The 25,722-nt window shown below is 36.8% G+C and overlaps 1 protein-coding gene across 12 annotated transcripts in view; it reads right to left on the bottom strand.

The window, feature by feature from the left end:
- PIK3C2G (phosphatidylinositol-4-phosphate 3-kinase catalytic subunit type 2 gamma) overlaps positions 1-25,722 on the bottom strand; it is a 369,692-nt gene that overhangs the window by 208,819 nt on the left and 135,151 nt on the right. For all 12 annotated transcript variants that reach the window (XR_003437791.1, XM_027129484.1, XM_027129485.1 and 9 more), the window contains 2 exons: positions 17,594-17,687; positions 7,104-7,198 (listed from right to left, as the gene is read on the bottom strand). Coding sequence is in view for 11 of the 12 variants with exons in the window: in XM_027129484.1 (XP_026985285.1) it covers positions 7,104-7,198; positions 17,594-17,687 (189 nt within the window). In the remaining variant the exon portion in view is untranslated. The remainder of the gene's footprint in view (positions 1-7,103; positions 7,199-17,593; positions 17,688-25,722) is intronic.

Genomic DNA, 25,722 nt, shown 5'->3' on the forward strand with positions numbered 1-25,722 from the left:
ATAGGTTAAATCTCTTGGAAATATTTATAGAATTGTTAGAGAAAAGCCACTTTTAGAGGATGCCTGTCAAAATGATGATTCTTAATCAGGTAGTTAGGTAGTAGTATTTTTTATCTGTTGAGACAATTTCAGTTTTTGAAAAGAAAGCCAATTAATACATGTAAAGGTGAGTACTGGTTTTCTTTTCAAGTCCTCTTTATCACTTAATGGTCAAATTTCTTGAGTCATCTATATGGCTTTTACCTCTGTGGCAGACCCTGCTCTGGGTTTACCAGATCCAACAGCATTTTGCTTCTGTATATAGATGTACACCTGGTCTGCTTTCCTATACTCCCTTGCAGTGGGTGGGGCCTTCTTACTGACTTCCCACCTATGGAATATAGGCCGAAGTGGTGTGTGCTACTTCTAGACCTGGTACCTAAAAATATCTTTGACGTGACGCTCTGCTTCTCTCCCTTTCTTTATCTGGGTCCAGTACCATCAACGTGCTGATACGTTCCTATTCCTTATCACAAATCCAGATCTTTTTCCTGCTCTTCTTCATTGAGAAACAACAAAACTTAAGCAGTATAATGATGTTTTTCAAGGTCTTAACCCAAATCTGTAACATAAACTATGAGGAGCTGATATTATTATAAGGAAACCAGATTACTACCTAAGGAAGCAATGATGTAATTGCATGTGGCTATTATAACGAAAAATTGTGAGAGACTGGATTAAAAAGTTTAGTTCCCAAAGGCCAGATGTCTGAGTCCCAACATTTGAGGTCAGTACGTATATACAAAATGTGCATTTTTACAACTCTTCACTTATTTAACAAAATAGAAGAATTTAAAGGGAAAATAATTTAAACTAGGGATATATTTAAGGTGGAGCTCTGTTCCTGGTTTTTGCATGGATCTATGGAAGAGCGTTGTATCAGATTCTATTTTCATATACATTTAATAGGAGTAATAAGACTTAAATGATATTAGAAAATAACTTAAAAATTGTATTCTGTTTTTTAATAAATCTTTTTTACTAAAGGAACTACATATAACCTCTATTATGTAAAATAAAAATAAAACAGACAAAAACAATTGCTCTTATATTACACCTTAACTAGAAAACTGTGCTAATGAATTTTACAGATTATTATGTAAAATGTAAACTTTCTTACAAATAGCCATCACTTTTTTTTTCAGGTTGGTTGGAGTAGAGAAAAGCTCTCATTAGTTTAGTGAGTTGCTCATTGTAGGAATTTTATCTGGTGTATACTTTTTTGAGAATGACAGGGTGAAAGATGATTATAACAGATCAATATTAAATGACAAGACATATCTTCCCCTTACAAAAAAGTGAAGCAATTATTTATTATTTATTAAACTGTAAAGGTAAAAAGGTGAATTAGTAGCAATATAATGATTCTAGAAGGTAAAGGATGGAGGCTTTAAAACCTCCTGATTTTGTATCATGCGTGCCCTATTATACCGCAGTAACTCCCTAAAGTACAGCTCTTTACTCTCAATTCAGGGAGTGTTCCACACATCAAAGCAGAGAGAGCATTTACCTCCTTTATATATTCATTTGTATGCCTTTATCAGTATTTAACTCTGACTGAATGGGAGCACAGTTGAGGCTTTTTAATTTACTTGATGGCCAGACTTGCCTCTCTGCCTTGTGCTTATACTTGGAACAGGTCATGGGCAAAACTGTAAAATGGACAGAATCTGTTGTCAGCTTACTCCTTCTACTCTGTCCCTGCCACACAGCCTGTGGGCTTTTTCCTCCTGCCTGGATGCTAATGTGTTGTTAGCTTGTGAGCTTCTTTAGACAAGGACCATTCTAGTCTATCCTTTTGTTTAAAATTAATTTTTATTAATTAAAATGGAGTATAATTGCTTTAAACTGTTGTGTTAGTTTCTGCTGTACAGCAAAGTAAATCAGTTATACATATACATATATCCACTCTTTTTTAGATTCTATTCCCATATCCTTAATAGTTCAACAATGTCTAACATCTCAACATTTGTCACATAAATGAACAAATGATAAACTAATTCATCATAAGCATTATGTTCTGAATATATATACTTTTTACATGAGAAGAGAAATTCTGGGAGGGAACAATGTTAACCTAAAGGGGTGACTTGCTAATGAGAGAATTTCAGGCACTGGGGAGACATATTTAGGAGAGGGGGTGAGGGGAACATAGGACTTCAAATCATATGATGCAAAATTTCCACATTATTTTGCTTTATTTAGAGTAGTCCCTGATTTGAGAAATTGCCCCAAAATTCTAGATAAGTTTAGATTGTTGAGAAGATGAATGGGCAGATTTTGCAACATCTCAATTTTATGCATAGTATATTAAAGCTCATGTAGTCCTTTAATACCATGAGCAACCTTGGAAAGTCCTCGTGATCCCAGAGACACCATGGCCTTAATTCACTCCATGGTTCTCCCAACTGGTCCAGCAGACATTGCACCAGCTTGTTTTTCAGGCCTTAATTCCTGACTCAGGTTAGTCCCTGACTTCTGCTCACATTCTCCCTCCAATCCAGTTTTTTTTTTTTTTTTTTTTTTTTTTTGCGGTATGTGGGCCTCTCACTGTTGTGGCCTCTCCCATTGCGGAGCACAGGCTCCGGACGCGCAGGCTCAGTTGCCATGGCTCACGGGCCCAGCTGCTCCACGGCATGTGGGATCTTCCCAGACTGGGGCACGAACCTGTGTCCCCTGCATCGGCAGGCAGACTCTCAACCACTGTGCCACCAGGGAAGCCCCCTCCAATCCAGTTTTGACTTCACTAGTGATATGCATTGCCTTGTACCTGACTGGGTCAATGATCTGACATCGTTCTAGTCGTGCCAAATCTGTTTGGCATCAAGACGCACTGACTGCTCAAACAGCCCTCCTATGTCACAAGTCTGCATGTACCCAGTTGGGCAACTTTTTCCTATTCATTCATTCAGTAAAAATTTATTTAATATTTATCAAGTGCCAAGTATTGCCCTAGGTGCTTGTGCTATATCAGTGAATAAAACAGAAAAAAACTGCTGCACTTAGAGAGTTTGCAAGTGTGTCATCTCAGGTTAACCCCACACTTTGAAGGGAATGCTTTCAGAGTTTTGTAGGATAGGCCTTAAAAAACAATTTATACAGATTTCGATTCAAAATGGTTCTCTTAGAGCTCATTCAATCAAACTAGTATTAGGGGTATGAAAGACTGCAATACTGCTGTTCCATTTGTGACACATCCCTAGCATACTGATGCTCCGATTTTTAAAAAACACATATTTCAATTCTTTTTCTTCAATAAAGAAATGCTTATCTTAGGTAAGCTTCCCCTAGAACACACTATGAAACAGGAATTAAGGTGTATGTGATTTACTGAAGGAGTGCTCTTTAGGAAAGAAACCTTTAAGGAAGTAAGAGAAGCATTGTAGGGGAGGGGAAGGAGTTAACCAAGAGGTCATCTAGCTTTGATTCATCCCTGGGGAGGTTCTGGAATGTAAATTGTACCTTAAAGATTTCCCACTTCCCAGACCAGGTAGCTATGTTAGCAGAGAACAACTCTCCAGAGAAGAGGCAGTTGTCAGTTGGCAGTCAATATTCACTGAAACTGCAAGATGGGTCCACCAGCCAGGTAAAGGGGATTTGGCTAGAGCACTAACAGTGCCTTTGAGAATGCACTGAATTCCAAGCATGTGAAAATATTGACAGCCTTAGAGAAATTTCTATGGTTTCGTGATTTTAAAAACTTTTTTCAGCACCTCTTGAGTTCCAGACATTGGTGTGATTAGTATGCTGATGAGTATGACATGATTGCTCTCATTAGCCACTATATGGACCAGGAGTGGACGCAGACAGGGAATAGAAGTGTTAAGGTTGTGTGACACGACATCTGCTGAGTCATGTAGAGTATACTCTGGGATACAACATGGGAGCAATACTCAATCAGCCCTGGACAGTGGCTGGGGAGAGGGTCAAGGAAAGCTTCCTGCATGATGTGACATCAGAGCCAATCTAGTCAGAGACCTTCATAAAGTCCTTTCCTTGCTGTATATTTCCTGTGGCTGCCATAACAAATTAATACTAACTGATGGCTTAAACAATAGAAATTAATCTCACAGTTCGGGACACCAGAAGTTTGAAATCAAGATAGGTTGTACTCCCTTTCAAGGCTCTAGGGGAAAATCCTTCCTTGCCTCTTCCAGCTTCTGGTGACCCTGGACAATCCTTGGCTCTGGGCTGTATTGACTCCATCTCCACATGGCCTTTTCTGTTTGTGTGCATCTTCTCCTCTGTCTCTTATAAGGACACTTGTCATTGGATTTAGGACCCACCCTGATAATAAAGGATGATTTAATCTCAAGATTTTAAATTTAATTACATCTTCAAATACCCTTTTTCCGAATAAGGTCTTAGTTACAGGTTCCTGGAGTTAAGATGTAGGTATATCTTTTGGGGAGCCCCATTCAACCCAATATCTCACTACCAGCTAGTGACAGCTGTTTGTTTCTTATTCAAAACGGAAAGGGGCACTGAGTTTAAGTTTCTAAAATTGTTATATGATGGGGGAGGGGCCTCCTAGTTGTGAACTCCAAATGCTACTGTACTCATTTACAGTCACCTTTTAGGGTGCAAATTGTGATTGAAAGCTTTTAAACCTTCCCAATCCAAAGCTTATTGTTAACTCCCTTTTCATGAAAAAAAGGGGATACTTATCCTACATCACCCTTCCAACAGTAACTCCAAGTCAATTTCCCTTTTCAGGAAGGCTACCCAGTGATGGCAAGTAGTCAAGATGGTTTCTGTGCAAGCCTGTTTATTCATAACTCAGTATCTGATGAGGCAACATTCTGATCAGTGGCAGTGACAGGTGGAAGCAGTGGATGCAGGGAGAGCTATTTAGGAGGTATAGGATTATAGGGCTTGGTAAACAACTGGGCATATTCGTGAGAAATGGGGAAGATCCAGAAAAGCCTCCAAGACCTGAGTGAGCAGGGTAAGTTGCTGCGTTCAGTGTTGAACATGCTGAATATGAGGAAGCAGGAGCTCACCCGAGTGGAGAAAAATCATTAAACTGATGTCTGATGGATCTCTATCATTTTTTAAAATTACAGGGTATTGGCTTTTGTTGTTGTTGTTTTGTTTTTTAAGGAAAGATATATTGAGAATATTTTTAAGTGTATCATGCAGGGTCTGAGCTGCATCTCTAAAGTTTTAACTCAATATTCTACACACAAAAAATCAATATTCTACAAACAAATGTCCCCTAAATATGATGCTATGCACCAGCAGCTATTATTTTTTAACTCCAAGATATATTCTAAATATATGTAATGCTCTTTGATGCTTAGGATATTTTGCCTGATTCTTAATTTTTATTTAAGTTTTAAAAGAATGTGGGTAATTAAATACTTCCCTCCACGTTTTCCTTTTCCTTTTCCATATTTTCACAAATTAAGCATTCAGAAACAAGCAGTCCATTTATAACTTATATTCTTTTCTAGCCCTTCTAACTTACTCTCTTAAATCAGTGAGAAGAGAAATGGGCTTTGTTATTGTTTTTTCTCTTTTTTATAAGGGTGAGAACCATACTTAGAAAGTCTTTCCTCCTAACTTCTTTGGAAACAGTGACTTTATTGTATTTATTGTGAATCTGCAAATATGACATTGATTGACAACTTTGCACTCATTGCTGTCTTTCAAATTACTCCACTTTTCACACCCTTTTAGCAGATGAAGAACTTACTAAGGTGGCTCTAGAATTAGTATTATAACAATCAATGTGTTAGGATAAGTCCTTAATATTTTATTCTATTTTTTTAAAATTATCTTTCTATATGCTTTTTTATTTTATATATTTTATATTATGTTTTGGTTCAAATATTTTATATCAAGATTGTTAGGTGGTCATGTTATTTTTTAATATGCCTTCATTTGAATAAACATATGTTAAAAAAGTGAAAAGTGAAAAAAAGTGAAGTTTTAAGGGAAATAAACATTGGGGTTAATGGAGTTCTAGCTTTATTATGACAGTGAAACACCAACAAGTGTATCCACTTAACTTCCCACCAAAGTAGCTGATCGAAAAATGGTAGGAAATAAGACTCAATTCAGAGTTGGATAAGAGTCTATTTAGTGAAAGGCCCACTGTTTGCCAATATATCTGATGCCTAATTATACTGACATATTAGAGGAAAATGCCCTAGCATTTCTATTAGGAATTTGAAATGAAATTCAGCAGCAAGTCAAATATTAGTGCTTGACAATTCCTTGTATTTCTATTTTGCTATGAAATCCTTGAGTCATTTTCATGGGAAGAGTGATGTCAACACGAGTAATGTTTTTTGAAGCAGAAAAACATGATATTCAAAAATGATATTGACTTCCTTTTTTTCTTATTAAAGTTCTCCACTAGCAATTGAAGCCAATAAATGATGCTTGTTATACATATGTGAGGACAAAGGATAGATTCAATTTCATCCTTAGGTCACTGACATCTGTAATTGCTAAAATTTTTGTGTGAATTTACAATGTTATAATAAAAGTAGGGAGAACAGCATCCAAAGAATAGCTTGTTCAGTAGGATCAGGAGCAGGTTATGATGAGGAATTCTGGTATCTCTTAAATAAGTCTGACTTCTCCACTAATAATATTCAAAATTTATGCTTTGGGAAAAGTTTAGTGCTGTAGGAATTTTTAACTTAAAGAGCACATATTGGTCTTTAGACCCCACTGTTTATAACTAATATTGTACAGAAATTTCTTTTAAAGCATACATTCTTCCAAAACATACACAGTCTTATAACTAGATTTTATATTGAAATATTAAGCAAGTAGACGTGATCACACGTAGACCTTGTGATTTAAAGCTATAGGAAAGGTATCATCCAGATTTAAAATTCTGGTTGGTTTAAAGAGCAGCAATGGTACGAAAGGAAGATTTTGAAGATGATAACAGTTAAATTATACTCATAAATAAAAATAACCTTGACAAAGACTCAAATTTGGCTGAATTTTAAGTGGAAGTTTGTATCAATTACAAGGGAAAGCTGCCCCACAGAGAAAAGTTGACAATAAAAAAAGGTATTCTAACCTATTTTGGTTAATCTTACCAGTGAAGACGATGGGCAATCTGGATGCTTTGCAGTGAGCGGTGTAACAGAAGTTGCACTAGAGGACTTTCAAGGTTCCATTCAAACTTGACAGCCTGAAATAAGAGATACAATTAGTTTCCTTTTTTTTTTTCCTCAGTAACAAAATTATAACAAATACAAAGGGATCTAAGAGTCTTGAGAAAGACAGGGAAAACAGCATCAATGTTTTAACAAAATGTTTATATTTGATAGCTTTATTAGCTGGTGTATAACTAATAACAGAGCATACACACAACACACAATTGGGGGTGTGTAGTCTGCTTCCTTTCCTTATTTTTGCTTTAGTATCACAGGATAATAAATAGGAGCAGGTTGTTGGTGGAGTTCAACCATGCCTAGGAAGAGAATCTTGGCACAAAAAATAATATCATGAACAGTGTCTTGGATATAAAAATGGCATTATTAAGCAGTAGATGTTTCCCTTCTTTTGGAGATGAAATTAATACACACTCAAAGTCTTAACTGAAATCACCAACTGAGTATTAATCTGAAGGCTTTGAAGCTTTCCTTATAGGTTTCAAAGCTGACTGTTCCCACCATAATTCACCCATCCCCAAATCTCCCATGCCTTCATCTGCACTGGGAACAACTTTCTAATGTTTTCTAGTATACCCAACCTGGTGGGAAACACAATCATCAAAAGCAACCTTTGATCTCCTTTGGGACCTAATTGAGACCTCCACCCACACTCTACAGGGACTTCACCATCGGCAGTCAGTAAGTATCTGGGCCCCCATCATCTCAGGAATCTGAATAAGTTGTGAAAATGAAAGTCAGGTTTTCTTCCTATCTTCCTAAAAATGCTTATTCCTGCTTGAGAAGCAAAGCTTCTATGGTTTGTTGCCCAGTAAGCCATTTAAGTCTCTCTCTCTCTCTCTCTCTCTCTCTCTCTCTCTCTCACACACACACACACACACACACACACACACACACACACACACACACAGAGTTTAAGCCAGGTTTTATATCACAGTATAGACAGCAGAAAAAAGTGGGTACAACATTCATTTAACGCACACCTGAAGAAACACCTCAGTATGCTAACCATCCTCAAGGATGGGAACATTTATGAATTCCCAAATGAGAATGTCAAAGATGATTTCAGAAAATTTGCATAATCTCTGAATGTTGTCTGAATATATAAAGACCATAATGTGTGTTGTCTTAAACTGCAGTTGTGGGCTTCTTTAATTTACATGCTAATACTGGACTGACTAGACCATGGGTTGTGTTCATGCCCTTATAGTGAACATATCCTATGAGCATATGACCAGGAGAGATGTCTCAGAATTTACTTCCGTGCTTGTCTTTTAGCTTTCTTTTCAGATTTCCCTGTGATTTCTTTCTGAACCCAGTAACTACTTATTGATCTTGAATTGCCATCCTTGCTTCCAAACTCCCTGCTCACCCTGTCTACTGCTACAATTTCCACCTGCATCCTGCCTCATCATCTAGGAGGTAGGCAATATTTTTGGTGCATACTGCATTATTTTGAACTCTCTTCTTGAAACCTACCTGCATTGTTACAGCTTGTGGTCTGCAGTACCTCTGGGTCTGTATCTTATTTGATTTCTAGCTATAAGCCATACATTCTGTTTTCATTATGATCTTAAAGTCCATTCTTATTGCTCTTTAATATAGCCTGTTTAATTCTAATAAAAGAATGCATAACAAAAATAACATGATTCCAGAAAATAATCAGCAGGGTAGGATTTGATTATGTCTTGGAAAGTATTTTTTTTTAACATCTTTATTGGAGTATAATTGCTTTACAATGGTGTATTAGTTTTTGCTTTATAACAAAGTGAATCAACTATACATATATATATATACCCATATCTCCTCCCTCATGCGTCTCCCTCCCACCCTCCTTATCCCACCCCTCTAGGTGATCACAAAGCACTGAGCTGATCTCCCTGTGCTATGCGGCTGATTCCCACTGGCTATCTATTTTATATTTGGTAGTATGTATAAGTCCATGTCACCCTCTCACTTCGTCCCAGCTTCCCCTTCCCCTTCCCCTGTCCTCAAGTCCATTCTCTACGTCTTTACTGCTGTCCTGTCACTAGGTTCATCAGACCTTTTTTTTTTTTTTTAGATTCCATATATATGTGTTAGCATATGGTATTTGTTTTTCTCTTTCTGTCTTACTTCACTCTGTACAACAGACTCTAGGTCCATCCTCACTACAAACAACTCAATTTTGTTTCTTTTTATGGCTGAGAAACATTCCATTGTATATATGTGCCACACCTTCTTTATCCATTCATCTGTCGATTGACACTAGGTTGCTTCCATGTCGTGGCTACTGTAAACAGAGCTGCAGTGAACATTGTGGTACATAACTCTTTTAGAATTCTGGTTTTCTCAGGGTATATGCCCAGTAGTGGGATTGCTGAGTCGTATGGTAGTTCTATTTTTAGTTTTTTAAGGAACCTCCATACTGTCCTCCATAGTGGCTGTATCAACTTACATTCCCACCAACAGTGAATAGGGTTCTCTTTTCTCCACACCCTCCCAGGCATTTATCGTTTGTAGATTTTTTGATGATGGCCATTCTGATTGGTGTGAGATGATACCTCATTGTAGTTTTGATTTGCATTTCTCTAATGATTAGTGATGCTGAGCATTCTTTCATGTGTTTGTTGGCAATCTGTACGTCTTCTTTGGAGAAATGTCTGTTTGGGTCTTCTGCCCATGTTTGGATTCGGTTGTTTGTTTTTTTGATATTGAGCTGCATGAGCTGCTTGTAAATTTTGGAGATTAATCCTTTGTCAGTTGCTTCAACGCAAATATTTTTTCCCATGCTGAGGGTTGTCTTTTCGTTTCATTTACGGTTTCCTTTCCTGTGCAAAAGATTTTAAGTTTCATTAGGTCCCATTTATTTATTTTTGTTTTTATTTCCATTTCTCTGGGAGATGGGTCAAAAAGGATCTTGCTGGGATTTATGTCATAGAGTGTTCTGCCTCTGTTTTCCTCTAAGAGTTTTATTGTGTCTGGACTTACATTTAGGTCTTTAATCCATTTTGAGTTTATTTTTGTGTATGGTGTTAGGGAGTGATCTAATTTCATTCTTTTAACATGTAGCTGTCCAGTTTTCCCAGCACCACTTATTGAAGAGGCAATCTTTTCTCCATTGTATATTCTTGCCTCCTTTATCAAAGGTAAGCTGACCACATGTGCGTGGGTATATCTCTGGGCTTTCTATCCTGTTCCATTGACCTATATTTCTGTTTTTGTGCCAGTACCATACTGTCTTGATTACCGCAGCTTTTTGTATAGTCTGAAGTCCAGAAGCCTGATTCCTCCAGCTCCGTTTTTCTTTCACAAGATTGCTTTGGCTATGTGGGGTTTTTGGTGTTTCCACGCAAATTGTGAAATTCTTTGTTCTAGTTATGTGAAAAATTCCATTGGTAGTTTGATAGGGATTGCATTGAATCTGTAGATTACTTGGGTAGTGGAGTAATTTTCACAATGTTGATTCTTCCAATCCAAAAACATGGTATGTCTCTCCATCTCTTTGTATTACCTTTAATATCTGTCATCAGTGTCTTATAGTTTTCTGCATACAGGTCTTTTGTCTCCTTAGGTAGGTTTATTCCTAGGTATTTTATTATTTTTGTTGCAATGGTAAATGGGAGTGATTCCTTAATTTCTCTTTCAGAGTTTTCATCATTAGGGTACAGGAATGCAAGAGATTTCTGTGCATTTTGTTTCCTGCTACTTTACAAAATTCATTGATTAGCTCTAGTAGGTTTCTGGTAGAGTGTTTAGGACTCTCTATGTATAGTATCAAGTCATCTGCAAACAGTGAGAGTTTTACTTCTTTTCCGATTTGGATTCCTTTATTTCTTTTTCTTCTCTGATGGCTGTGGCTAAAACCTCCAAAACTATGTTGAATAAGAGTGGTGAGAGTGGGAAACCTTGTCTTGTTCCTGATCTTTGTGAAAATGGTTTCAGTTTTTCACCATTGAGAATGATGTTGGCTATCAGTTTGTAATATATGGCCTTTATTGTGTTGAGGTAAATTCCCTCTATACCTACACTCTGGAGGGTTTTTGTCATAAAGGGTGTTGAATTTTGTCAAAAGCTTTTTCTTCATCGATTGAGATGATCATATGATCTTTCTCCTTCAATTTGTTAATATGGTGTATCACATTTATTGATTTGCATATATTGAAGAATTCTTGCATTCCTGGGATAAACTCCAATTGATCATGGTGTGTGATGCTTTTAATGTGCTGTTGGATTCTGTTTGCTAGTATTTTGTTGAGGATTTTTGCATCTATGTTCATCAGTGATATTGTTCTGTAGTTTTCTTTGTGACATCCTTGTCTGGTTTTGGTATCAGGGTGATGGTGGCTTTGTAGAATGAGTTTGGGAGTATTCCTCCCTCTGCTATATTTTGGAAGAGTTTGAGAAGGATAGATGTTAGCTCTTCTCTAAATGTTTGATAGAATTCGCTTATGAAGCCATCTGGTCCTGGGCTTTTGTTTGTTGGAAGATTTTTAATCACAGTCTCAATTTCAGTGCTTGTGATTGGTCTATTTATATTTTCTATTTCTTCCTGGTTCAGTCTCAGAAGGTTGTGCTTTTCTAAGAATTTGTCCGTTATTTCCAGGTTGTCCATTTTATTGGCATATAGTTGCTTGTAGTAATCTCTCATGATCCTTTGTATTTCTGCAGTGTCAGTTGTTACTTCTCCTTTTTCATTTCTAATTCTGTTGATTTGAGTCTTCTCCTTTTTATTCTTGTTGAGTCTGGCTAATAGTTTTTCAATTTCAATTATCTTCTCAAAGAACCAGCTTTTAGTTTTATTGATCTTTGCTATTGTTTCCTTCATTTCTTTATCATTTCTTTCTGACCTGATCTTTATGATTTCTTTCCTTCTGCTAACTTTGCGGTTTTTTTCTTCTTCTTTCTCTAATTGCTTTAGGTGTAAGGTTAGCTTGTTTATTTGAGATGTTTCTTGTTTCTTGAGGTATGACTGTATTGCTATAAACTTCCCTCTTAGAACTGCTTTTGCTGCATCCCATAGGTTTGGTGTCATCGTGTTTTCATTGTCATTTGTTTCTGGGTATTTTATGATTTCCTCTTAGGTTTGTTCAATGATCTCTTGGTTATTAAGTAGTGTATTGTTTGGCCTCCATGTGTTGGTAATTTTTATAGATTTTTTTTTCCTGTAATTGATATGTAGTCTCATAGCGTTGTGGTCAGAAAAGATACTTGATACGATTTCAATTTTCTTAAACTTACCAAGGTTTGATTTGTGACCCAAGATATGATCTATCCTGGAGACTGTTCCATGAGCACTTGAGAAAAAAGTGTACTCTGTCATTTTGAGATGGAATGTCCTATAAATATCAATTAATTCCATCTTGTTAAGTGTATCATTTAAAGCTTGTGTTTCCTTTTTTATGTTCATTTTGGATGATCTCTTCATTGGTGAAAGTTGGGTGTTAAAGCCCCCTACTAGTATTGTGTTACTGTCGATTTCCCCTTTTATGGCTGTTAGCATTTGACTTAGGTATTGAGGTGCTCCTATGTTGGGTGCATAATTATTTACAGTTGTTATATCTTCTTCTTGGATTGATCCTTTGATCATTATGTAGAGTCCCTCTTTGTCTCTTGTAATAGCCTTTATTTTAAAGCCTATTTTGTTTGATATGAGAATTGCTACTCCAGCTTTCTTTGGTTTCCATTGGCATGGAATATCTTTTTCCATTCCTCACTTTCAGTCTGTTTGTGTCCCTAGGTCTTCAGTGTGTCTCTTGTAGACAGCATAAATATGGGTCTTGTTTTTGTATCCATTCAGCCAGTCTGTGTCTTTTGGTTGGAGCATTTTATCCATTTACATTTAAGGTAATTATCGATATGTATTTTCCTATTACCATTATCATAATTGTTTTAGGTTTTTTATTGTAGATCTTTTCCTTCTCTTGTGTTTCTTGACTAGAGAAGTTCCTTTAGCATTTGTTGTAAAGCTGGTGTGGTGGTATGAATTCTCTTAGCTTTTGCTTCTCTGTAAAGGTTTTAATTTCTCTATCAAATCTGAATGAGATCCTTGCTGGGAGAGTAATCTTGGTTGTAGGTTTTTCCCTTTCATCACTTTAAATATTTCCTGCCACTCCATTCTGGCTTGCAGAGTTTCTCCTGAAAGACCAACTGTTAACCTTATGTGGATTCCCTTGTATGTCATTTGTTGTTTTTCCCTTGCTGCTTTTGCTTTTAATATTTTTTCTTTGCATTTAATTTTTTTTTTTTTTTTTTTTTGCGGTACGTGGGACTCTCACTGTTATGGCCTCTCCCGTTGCGGAGTACAGGCTCCGAACGCACAGGCGCAGTGGCCATGGCTCACAGGCCCAGCCACTCCGCGGCATGTGGGATCTTCCCAGACCGAGGCATGAACCCGTGTCCTCTGCATCGGCAGGTAGACTCTCAACCACTGCACCACCAGGAAAGAGGGTAGCCCCTGCATTTAATTTTTGATAGTGTAATTAATATGTGTCTTGGCATGTTTCTCCTTGGATTTATCCTGTATGGGACTCTCTGTGCTCCCTGGACTTGATTAATTATTTCCTTTCCATATTAGGGAATTTTTCAACTGTAATCTCTTCAAATATTTTCTCAGTCCCTTTCTTTTTCTCTTCTGCTTCTGGGACCCCTATACTTGGAATGTTCATGTGTTTAATGTTGTCCCAGAAGTCTCTGAGACTGTCCTCAATTCTTTTCATTCTTTTTCTTTATTCTGCTCTGCAGTAGTTATTTCCACTATTTCATCTTCCCAGTCACTTATCTGTTCTTCTGCCTCAGTTATTCTTCTATTGATTCCTTCTAGAGAACTTTTAATTTCATTTATTGTGTTGTTCATCATTGTTTGTTTTCTCTTTAGTTGTTATAGGTCCTTGTTAAACGTTTCTTGTATTTTCTCCATTCTATTTCCAAGATTTTGGATCATCTTTACTATCATTATTCTGAATTCTTTTTCACATAGACTGCATATTTGCTCTTCATTTGTTTGGTCTGGAGGGTTTTTATCTTGCTCCTTCATCTGCTGTGTGTTTCTCTATCTTGTCATTGTGCTTAACTTACTGTGTTTGGGGTCTCCTTTTCAGAGGCTGCAGGTCTGTAGTTCCCCTTGTTTTTGATATCTGTCCCCAGTGGCTAAGGTTGGTTCAGTGGATCATATAGGCTTCCTGGTGGAGGGGACTAGTGCCTGTGTTCTGGTGGATGAGGCTGGATCTTGTCTTTCTGGTGGGCAGGCTTGCATCCGATGGTGTGTTTTGGGGTGTCTGTGACCTTATTCTGATTTTAGGCAGCCTCTCTGCTAATGGGTGGGGTTGTGTTCCTGTCTTGCTAGTTTTTTGGCATAGGTTTTCCAGCACTGTAGTTTGCTGGTCGTTGAGTGGAGCTGGGTCTTGGCGTTGAGATGGAGATCTCTGGGAGAGCTTTCACGATTTGATATTATGTGGAGCCGGGAGGTCTCTGGTGGACCAATGTACTGAACTCTGCTCTCCCGCCTTAGAGGCACATGGCTGACAGCTGGCCAGAGCACCAAGACCCTGTCAGCCAAACGGCTCAGAAGAAAAGGGAGAAAAAAAGAAAGAAAAAAAAATATAATAAAATAAATTTATTAAAGTACCAAATAAAAATTAATTTTTTAAAATAAAAAAATTGTAAAGTAATTTAAAAAAATAAAGCACAGACAGAACCCTAGGACAAATGGTAAAAGCAAAGCTATACAGACAAAATCACACAAAGTAGCATACACATAAACACTCACAAAAGGAGAATAAGGAAAAAAATATATATATTGCTGTTCCCATAGTCCACCACCACAATTCTGGGATGATTCGTTGTCTCTTCAGGCAGTCCAGAGATGCAGTGTATATCAAGTTGATTGTGGTGATTTAATCTGCTGCTCCTGAGGCTTCCAGGAGAGATTTCCCTTTCTCTTCTTTGTTCGCACAGCTCCTGGGGTTCAGCTTTGGATTTAGCCCCGCCTCTGCATGTAGGTCGCCTGAGGGCATCTGTTCTTTGCTCAGACAGGACGGGGTTAAAGGAGCAGCTGATTCAGGGGCTCTGGCTCACTCAGGCCGGAGGGAGGGAGGGGTATGGAATGCGGGGGGAGCCTGCGACGTCAGAGGCCAGTGTGATGTTGCACCAGCCTGAGGCTCCATGTGTTCTCCAGGGAAGTTGTCCCTGGATCACGGGACCCTGGCAGTGGCAGGTTGCACAGGCTCCTGGGAGGGGAGGTGTGGATAGTGACCTGTGTTTGCACACAGGCTTCTTGGTGGCTGCAGCAGCATCCTTAGTGTTTCATGCCCGTCTCTGGTGTCCGCACAAATAGCTACGGCTCGCGACCGTCTCTGGAGCTCGTTTAGGCGGTGCTCTGAATCCCCTCTCCTCATGCACCCCGAAACAGTGGTCTCTAGCCTCTTCAGCAGTTCCGGACTTTCCCCCGGACTCCCTCCCGGCTAGCTGTGGTGCACTAGCCCCCTTCACACTGTGTTCACGCAGACAGCCCCAGTCCTCTCCCTGGGATCCGACCTCCCAAGCCTGAGCCTCAGCTCCCAGCCCCGCCTGCCCCAGAAGGTGAGCAGACAAGCCTCTCAGGCTGGTGAGTGCTGGTCAGCACCGATCCCCTGGGCGGGAATCTCTCCACTTTGCCTTTCACACCCCTGTGGCTGCGCTCTCCTCCATGGCTCTGAAGCTTCCCTCCTGCCACACCCCGTCTCTGCCAGTGAAGGGGCTTCCTAGTGTGTGGAATCTTTTCCTCCTTCACAGCTCCCTTCCATAGGTGCAGGTCCCATCCATATTCTTTTGTCTCTGTTTTTTCTTTTTTCTTTGGCCCTACCCAGTTTCTTGCCTTTTGGGAAGTCTGATGACTTCTGCCAGCGTTCATTAGGTGTTCTGTAGGAGTTGTTCCCCATGTAGATGTATTTCTGATGTATTTGTGGGGAGGAAGGTGATCTCTACGTCTTACTCTTCCACCGTCTTGAAGGCCTCCCATGTCTTGGAAAGTTTTAATGTCAGGGTGGAGCACTGAAGTGTAAGGGCAAACCCCACAATGAATGTTTTGAAAATTCTTTCCAACTTTCATTTATTTTCCAGTCACATTTTAGATTTCTTTCCATCTCACATGAGTTTATAATCATCATTTTTAATTAGGGAATAGCTGCAACGCTACTCATCTTTATCTCTGTGTATTTGCTATGTTGGATCCTTTGTGCATCTTGTCTACGAATTTGCATTTACAGGCATATGGCTCTCAGCGACATTCCTGGTGCCAAGTGTTATTGATTCAGATTGGGGTCTTCAAATGGATTTAATCTATATAAACTGTTGTAAAAACTTACTTTTTTGAGTTGGGTTAGATATAGCAGGTTGCCCATATTCATGAGGCATGAGATGAATAGTGTTCCTGCAAGTTGCATTAATCTTCATTTTCACTACACTATCCTGGCAAGCCTAGGGAAGTCACAACTATAAGGAGTGGCAGAAGCAACTCTATGGTATATATATTTCTAAACCAGCTCTCTCTTTAGGAGGCCTTTAGAGAAGTGCATATTCTGTTTGTAAAGTAACATGGTATTCAAGTCTATTCATAGAAGCTCCCCACTTCAGTCTTAGGGTCTACTGTCTTAAATTCAAAACCTGAGGCACCTGGCATTTAAAATAGCTTGTAACTACAACCTGACATTTCAGATAAGAAAATACCTGTGTTAAAAAGCAAGACAAAAGAAAAACATAAAGACCACTATTTTAGGCCTATTCAGCATTCAGTATACAGTTAACTTAGAAAACAAATCATTGCTTATATTTTGGATATTCAATCATATATCAATACATGACCATTTGTGTAATTGTTTATATTTCAACATATTCAGACTAAATCCATCCTTGATCATATTTCTAGATAAATTTATATTATTTTCCAAAATTACTCCAATATTGTGATATTTGATGTCATAAAAGTGTACTATCTGGCAGCAGAATTTGGTTATTAGAAACTACTTTTATAAAATCTACAATTAATATTAGAATATGGGAAAAGCAAGAAAAATATTATGAGCAGATGCCTAGTAAATGACTATTTTCTACATAATATTTATTTGGTTAATTTTTTATTGTTTTATATATACAGCTGGATACAAGTATTTCATCACAAGCATTTCTATTTTTTTCCTGTTCTAATTAGTAAGTGAAGTCATTTTCTAAAAATTTTCCCTTTTGGCTTTTATATACCTTTTTTGTAACTGTAACCAATTTTGGCTAGAGAATGTCTGCAGTACCCATATTGACATATGAGCTATAATTTTTTAGCCCCCTGGCTGGCCAAATTGCAATTATCACTTTTATGTAGTCTATTGTTGATTCACTGGGAACTGTTTTAGAGAATTATTGGTTAAAATCCTGGAGTCCCTTGGCAACTTTGCTGTTCTTACCTGAACTAGCTGTGGAAGATATTCCAGTAGTTCATCATTCAAGAGGTTGTCTAACTGTTGAACTGCAACTTTACGGATTTCTTGATCTGGAAAACTAATACAAAGTAAATATATCTATTAAGCTGTTAACAGTATAAAATAATGCATGAGAAATATCAAGAAAACAGAGAATTAATTTCACCTCCAATGCATTAGATAAATAATCTCACAATCAATTAAGTTGTTCATTAGCACCAAATAATCATTCTTTTTTCATAGTCTGTACTCTCCTATGAACTGCAGTAGAAAGTTGTTTTGACTTTCAGATCCCTGACAGCTTTCCTGCCTATAAAATGTGGACTACAGAATATAAAAGATATTTTCTAAAATATATGAAAATTTTTGCTTATTATTTAGCCATATATTTAAGTAAATTATTACCAGCTGGAGACCTGATGGCATATATGATTAAAAATGAGATATGGTATATTTAAATGAGTTTTGGCCAGATGATAATGAAAACCAGAAATCTAAAGTATCTTACAATAAATAAGCACAAATAACTTAATACAGCTAAATCTTACTAGACTGTTAAGTTCCTGAGGGTAACTATGCCTTACTCATTTTTGGACTGCAAATGCCTGTTGTAAGATTTAGCACCAATCAGACACAATAAAAGTTTGTTACTGAATTAAATTTAGTTAGCATTTGAAACCCTGTAGTCGCTCTTCATATTGGCAGGTTGCTCATCTGTGGGTACATAGGGTTGACTGTACTACACCATTTTAAGTAAGGGACTTAAGCTTCTGCGTTTTGGTATCTGCAGAGGTCCTGGAACTAATCTCCTGAGGATACTGAGGGACGACTGTGCTCCTCCGATGGGCTCCTCTGATTGCCATTCTCTTGCTCCATCAGTAGAAGTAGATTCAATTATCTCTAGCTCCTGGGAAGTGCCTAGATACAACTTTGACACCATACTTAGTATGTAGATTAGTAGATATAACAAGGGTATTGATAAGACCAATTAATTTTAAACAAGTCTTAAAAAATTAGTATGTATAACTTAAAACTTGAAGGAAACTTTTTATAGTAATTTACTTAAAAACAAAGACATGAATGAACAAAGTCCCCAAATCCTTTTGTATGGGAACAAACAAAATGCTTTTCAACCAGTCAGGTGAGAGCTCTAAAGACTGGCTCTCAATACTGTGGAGGTCAGAAAACTTTAAAGACTCCGAGGCCCAGTCTTTTTCAACATGTCAGGTTACTGAAGGGTGAAATGAATACTATGCAGCTACAGTGTAAAGGAAAAAATGGCATTACTCAGTATCTCCCAACTGTCCTTGATAGCAGTTTGAAATGCACTGCTTAAACAGTTTACATATTTTTTGTTCATTTAAATTGAGCATTTTAATTGCAACAAGAATTTCACTTCCAAGGTTAGTCATCCAAAACCCTTATTTCTGACCTGCAAATACTTTTCCAATAATTTTCTCCCTATGAACATTCAAGCAATAAGATCTAGTGAGAATGTAGTCCAGGCACATCTCAAGAAGTACTGCTAAGGTCAGAAGATCTTAGCATAGCATCAAGCACAGATGGAGAGTAGAAATGGTGTAATAAAAATGCAAAGCTGGAAGAAGGTCAGCTTGTTTTAGCACACTAAGACTTTATTTTCCCCTAATGAAATGTGATTGACTAACTTATTATTCTCAATTATTAAACCATTTGTCTGTGGCTTGTAGATGTCAAGGTCAGTTGGAGGACAGTTTGAAGTCTTAGAGGGAATAGTTAGTTGGTATATTTTGTTGCCTAAGTGATGACTTAGGTCTGATATTAGTCATCCATGCTTTCCTGTGTGCCTATTTTATCTTATTGGTGTGAATGACAAGAAGGAAAAATAGAAAACAAACATCACAACAAAACAAAAACCTTTGGTGAACATTATACTGGTAATTATGTATTTATTTCCAAACACTAGAAGGTAAACACTCTGAAAGCAGAAAAATTTTGCCTGTTTCATTCATATATGTGTCTGCATTGCCTCTAGATAGGTGGACACTCTCCACATATTTGAGAAATGTCTAAACTGAATTAATTATCATTCCACCTAAAACATCTCTACTATCAGACTTCTGTCTTGCAGTCTGTGTTATCAGCTTTCTCCAGTCATGTAGGTCTTAAATTTTAATGGTTATATTTTCTCCCTCTTTGCCCTCTTCATTTAATTTTTCCCCCTTTCCATCTGGTGAAATTCTATTCATCCTTGAAGTCAAAGCTCAAGCATCAATTTACCAGTGAAGCTGTCCCAGCCACTTTCTAGCCCCCTGTTAAGTTCATCACACCCTTCTCTATGGGATTCTATACACATGGTTGAGGATAGGCTCAATCATTTATATCCCTAGTCCAAGCATAACTGAATATATTTGTGGAATTCCTAGTAGTCTCTTTTCTTTATATCTCATCAGTTGCCAAGTTCTGTTGATTTTTCTATCCCAATGGCTCTAGCATCTACACTTGTTTCAATTTCTTCTGCAACTGTCTATGCTAGTCCATAATTATCTCATGCTGGTATTAGCATTTTTCATAGCAATACCTTATAAAATTTCCTGTATTATTTTGTAAGTTCATTTCTCATAAACCATTAAATGGTTTTCTGTTTTCAAAGGATCTCTCAGGCCCATACTATTCATTTAGATATTCAAGGCTGGCTGAACACTCCAGATCTTTCTACTACTGTAATACTGAATAAACTGCTCTGGCTCATTGTATGTTATTTTTATTTTGAAAATGCTACGCTCATTCTCACCTTTGTGAGTACTGTAACCTCTGCTTGGAACACCCTCCCTTCTCTTCTTAAAGTCTTAGTCCTCCTTCAAAATGTGGATCAAATCCCTTTGAAGGCCACTATGCCAATCTTTAGCAATCACTTCTCTGAACTCCAAGGGCCTTGAGTGGTTAAATCCACTGGGCAATTAGGATATGCTACTGTGTATCAGGATTTATCATTTTATATATATGCATCTTCATTCCTCAGCTAGTGAATATATAAACTGAAGATAAAGATTGTTCTATCTCCTTTTTTTTATTTCTAGAATTTAGCACCATGCTCCATACATGTTGAGTGATTAATAAAAATGCATTGGCCATGAAGATAATAATGAAGAAAATCATACTATGGAGCCCATCTTATTTCTTGTGCTCTGAGATAATTTACATTGGTAGCAATAGGCTTAATTCCACAAACACCACTCATACAAATTCCAGATTTTTTTTCCTCTCAAACAGTAAGAGAAAAACAAATCTGAAGGTAATGGAAAAGAAGGGTTTATTTTCTTTTTTTTTCAGGCTCCTCAGGAATAGGAGAACAAAAATCTAGTAATATTTGTATAGTATAGTCCAAAAGGAAAATTATATATTGTATTAACATGTGCAAATGCTGGGAAGAATGTTTTTGCACCTTCATAGAAAGGAATGTTTCTTTTTATTCATTACTGTTGCTTGAAGTTCAGGAAGAAATTGGAAGAGAAATTGCCAAGAAATGAACCACAAGACATATTGAGATGTGGCTAAGACCTAACGACATTAAAACATATCCAAATATAACTTGAATTTGACTATTTTAGGAAGAGTTGGCCACATTAAAAGAGACGCTGGCAGTGTTGGTGAAGTTCCTGGGAAATGGGCTCTTTCATATATTGCTGGCAATATACGGGAACATGTATTTAAAAAGAATCTTTAAAATGTGCTTACTCCTGGATCTAGCAATTCTACTTTGGGAATTTTTCCTAAGAAAATAATCAAAGGTGTGTGTGAGGATATATGTATGCAAACAAAATTGGAAATAATATAAATATCTAAAAATAAGCAGTTAAGTTAAATGTGCTATGACCATATGATAAAATACATGCTGTCATTAAAATATTAAAATAAGATTTAATAATATGAGAATATTTTGAAAAAATTGTGCAATTTGTGCAGTATAATACCATTTAGAAAAATGCGTGCATTTTTCCATATGCTTAACAAGAAAGATGGAAAAGGAAGGATCAAAATATGAATACCAAATTTCTGGATGGAAATATCATGGATGACTTTAGTTTTCTTTTTTATGCTTAGGTTTTCAAGTTTTCTATATGAAAGTTCTATTGGTTACTAAAAAAGTAATAATTTCTAAAGCAAGTCTCATTCAATTAACTATGAAAATATATTAAGAATTGCAAATATATTACCACTAGAAAAAAGATCCAAATCACATGTCCTTTTAAGAGTGCACATTGTTGAGTAAAAGAACAAGCCTCATATCTTGTAGTTGATTGAGAATAACATGATAGGCCCAAATAGGGATCTGTGCCTCTGGAGAATTTATGCTTAATACCTTTTCAGGGCCATGAACTTAGCCACAGATCAACGGACAAACATGTTCCACAAATCCTGGCATTTCTTTCCTGTGATGTTGTCTGAAACTATTTAATCTTTGGGGATACAGTTGTTGGCATTTCATGCTCAGTAACTCGCTCCTCAATGAGGTGAGGGCTACCCACATTAGTTCTCTGACTGTGGTGTGATATTTACACACTGAAATGTCATATGTATCAGAAGAACGCAACCTATTTTGAATTTTCAACAAGCTAGGTTGTTGTACTTTCCAATGACCTGATTTGTTTGAAAAATAAGTATAATTTTTACTGATAATAAACCAGAGCCACTCTCTAGTGACCCTGCTAACCTTGGGATTACTAATTACTGTAGGCATGGACATAACACCTTGAGTCTGGGGAATAAACGAAAGTCCCGTTAGAAGATTCATCAGGCTTATGTCAATTAGGTCCTTGTTTATATTTATAAGAAACTTCCTTATAATCAATAAGAAAATAATTTAAAATGTAATAAATGGAGATCTATCTGTTTTGAGGTATTAAAAGGATAGAAGATCAGTAAAATTCCATTACTTGTTGGGGAGGAGATTATGTAAGGTGAAACAAATTTTCATTTATTATGAAATTTTAAAAAATTAGGCATAAGAAAAGTCCAGTGAAATAATCACTTATTTAAGGTTATTCGTAATTTTTTAAATGTCCATTTAAGTAACTTTACGCTATCTAATTTAGTTTCCCAAGCATCTCTGAATAGAGGAGCAAAAAAACAATTGTGGTCAAAAGCAAAAACATCAAGATTGGCTTACTATTCAGTTTTACATGAGTTTCGTGAGCAGTGATTCTATATATTCAGGGTTTAGTTACTTCCGAATTGAGCTAACAATTGCATCCCTGGGATTTCTAAAAGGACAAGAAACCATAGCTAAGGTAAATATAACTGTGTATGGTAATTGTTAAGGAATTACCTAAAAATAGCTTACTGTCCAATGAGGACATTTGGACACAAAGAAAAAATAATCCTTGAAGACTGACTGTAAAAGTTGATAGAAAGAATCTAAGACGTGGCAAAACCCCTCAAAATGTGAAAAATTAAGTAAAATTAAAACAACTTCAAGATAAACATTTTTCAAAGAAACTTCAGTGAAATATCAACTCTATATTTTGCCAACAATGTAGGGTAAACACAAAGTTTAAAGTCAAGCAGAGAAATAAGTTGGAATTGAATCTTTACATGGGCAGGAAAGGAAGAGTACCAAGTATTTAGGTAATTTTTTAGCTCAAGGTAGAAGCAGAAACTGACCAGTGGTTAGAATCTGCTGTACAATAAAAATTCTACAATTTATTTTTTGGTATCCGGACCCTTTTACACTCTTAAAAATTATGGAAGATTCCAAAGAGTTTTTGTTTATGTGAGTTATGTCTATCAACAATAACCAATTAGAAATAAAACCAGGACATTTAAGAAATATTTACCAATTCATTTTATATGACATTAATAAACCCATTACTGGCTAAGATGAACACTATGTTTCTATGAAATATGTCTATATTTTCACAAAGAAAAAATTTAGTAAGAAGAATGATCCTGTTTAACATTTTTGTCTCTAATGTCTGGCTTAATGGAAGACAGCTGAATTCTCTATCTGCTTCAGTGTTAACTTTGTTGCAATATCGCATGTCACGTAGTCTATGGAAAATCCCACCCTACGCTCATGAGTGAATGAGTGTGACAAAGAGAAATGACATCTTAGAATTATTATGGAAATAATTTCGATCTGTGACATCGCTGTAAACATCCTTAGGACTATAGACATCACTTTGAAAACTTTGGATATACAACATAGTTTTGGCGTGTGTTATTGTAGTGGGGCCATAAGTCAAGGAATCGGCACTTGTGCCCTGTTTCTAAGACAGCAGCACATCAACCTATGTCTTCCCTGAATGAATAATTGGCTTTGCAGTCATCTGACTTGGGAATTGTCATTCCCCCTCTTTTCCCTCAAACATTTATAATTTCTCTCATCTCAGAGGCCTATAGGAATATCACAAAGGATTCAGACAAGCTTCAACAGGACCAGTGGAATTGTGAGGTGAAATTTCAACAGAAAAATACATCTTTCAATTTTTTCCATTTGACTTGTTATTTTGTCATTTCTACTTTTTTCTTATTTTCTTTCTTTTTCTCTTTTGTTCTTCTTTTTCTAGTTTGAGAAACGATATAGGGTCAATACCTTACTCAAAGAACTTTTGAAGTGATGGGTGAAAGCCAAATGCAATGTAACAAATGACCTTTAAAAAAAGCAGCTTGGAGTAAACTGAAAAGCAAAGAAATCTGAGGTCAAATTTAAGTGTAACAGAAATGTCAGACTTCTGAAAACACACTAAGAATTCAGGCATAATGCCATGAGGCTATTCACAGTTAAAAGCCCCAATGTCAGGTTAGAATTAGAAAACCATCAGAAGTACAGAACAGTTTTTCCAACAGGTTTTGAGTCTGATGACACACTCAGCATCAACTTGGAAGAAAAATGTCAATATGAATATCTTTGCTATTTTCAAAAAACAATCAGACGTGACAGAAGAAATTTTTTTCTGGGAAAAATGGTGAATAAGGCTTCTTTAAGATGATCGTCAACTTCTATCTACTGAATAACTCATGTTCCTTCATTACAAAATATTAGAATTCAAGGAAACTTGGAGACCTGGTTCAACCTCCTGATTGTACAGATGAAGAAACTGAAACTCAGAGAGTTTGAGCTGTTTTCCTAAGGTCATTCATGGTGACATTGCAACTAGACTCCAAATATCCAGAATACTAGGCCAGTTTTTCTAGCAAGGCCTTCTAATCTTTTGACTAGATATTATCATATATGCTTATATGATACACACAAGACTAATTTGGGTGTATTTTTAATTTTATTTCATTCTAAATGGATCAAAGAGACATATAATAGTGAGCAGTGTAATTTGTCTGTTTGGATCGGCGCATTGGTCTAGTCATGAACCAAAAGGAATAAGAATGAGTCATAGGCCCAAAGGGACATAGGAACTGTACAGACATTTCCTGATGGATAGTCTATGGACTTATGCATGGATATTGAGAATTAACTATATAGTCATGGTATTAATTAAAATTATTATTTAAAATTAAAGAGTAGTTATTGCTTTTGTTCCTCTTTATGAATGCATTTTGATTTTACTTATAGACAAGCTTAGAAAGGTCCTATTTTAACCAAGTGGTGTATTGAAAGCACAATGGAGAGATTTTATGTTTGGATGCATTAGACGTTACATGCAAAAGCAGCATGATGTTAAGAAAAAACATAGGGATTTTGAATCTAAATATAAAGGTTCTTCTTATCTTATGCCCTCTCTCTCTAAACAAATTTATCTGCACCCTTGACTTAATTCACATTCTTCTCTGGATGATTTCCAGATCAGGGTCTCTAGCTTAGACATCTTTGTTGAACCACAACCAGTCATCTCAAGCACACCTCAAAGCCAACATACAAACCCTGAACTGCAGTGTTCTTGTTCTTCTATAATCTGTTTGTCACCCAGCGTGCCCCATCTTAGGGAATGCTTCTATTATCCTCCTACTTACATAAGACAGAAACCTAAAAAGTAATCCTTGATACCCCTCTTTTTCACTACTCCTCCCCATTCAATCCTGTCATTTTTACTTCTAAATGTTCTGATTCTCTTCATTTTATTATGTCACCACCACCACCTTCTAAGGCTGACTTGCCATTCTCTGACACCTGGACTACT

The sequence above is a fragment of the Aethalodelphis obliquidens genome, unplaced genomic scaffold (genome assembly GCF_003676395.1).
Source record: "Aethalodelphis obliquidens isolate GAN/ISIS:26980383/991018 unplaced genomic scaffold, ASM367639v1 scaffold36, whole genome shotgun sequence".
NCBI classification, from domain to species: domain Eukaryota; kingdom Metazoa; phylum Chordata; class Mammalia; order Artiodactyla; family Delphinidae; genus Aethalodelphis; species Aethalodelphis obliquidens.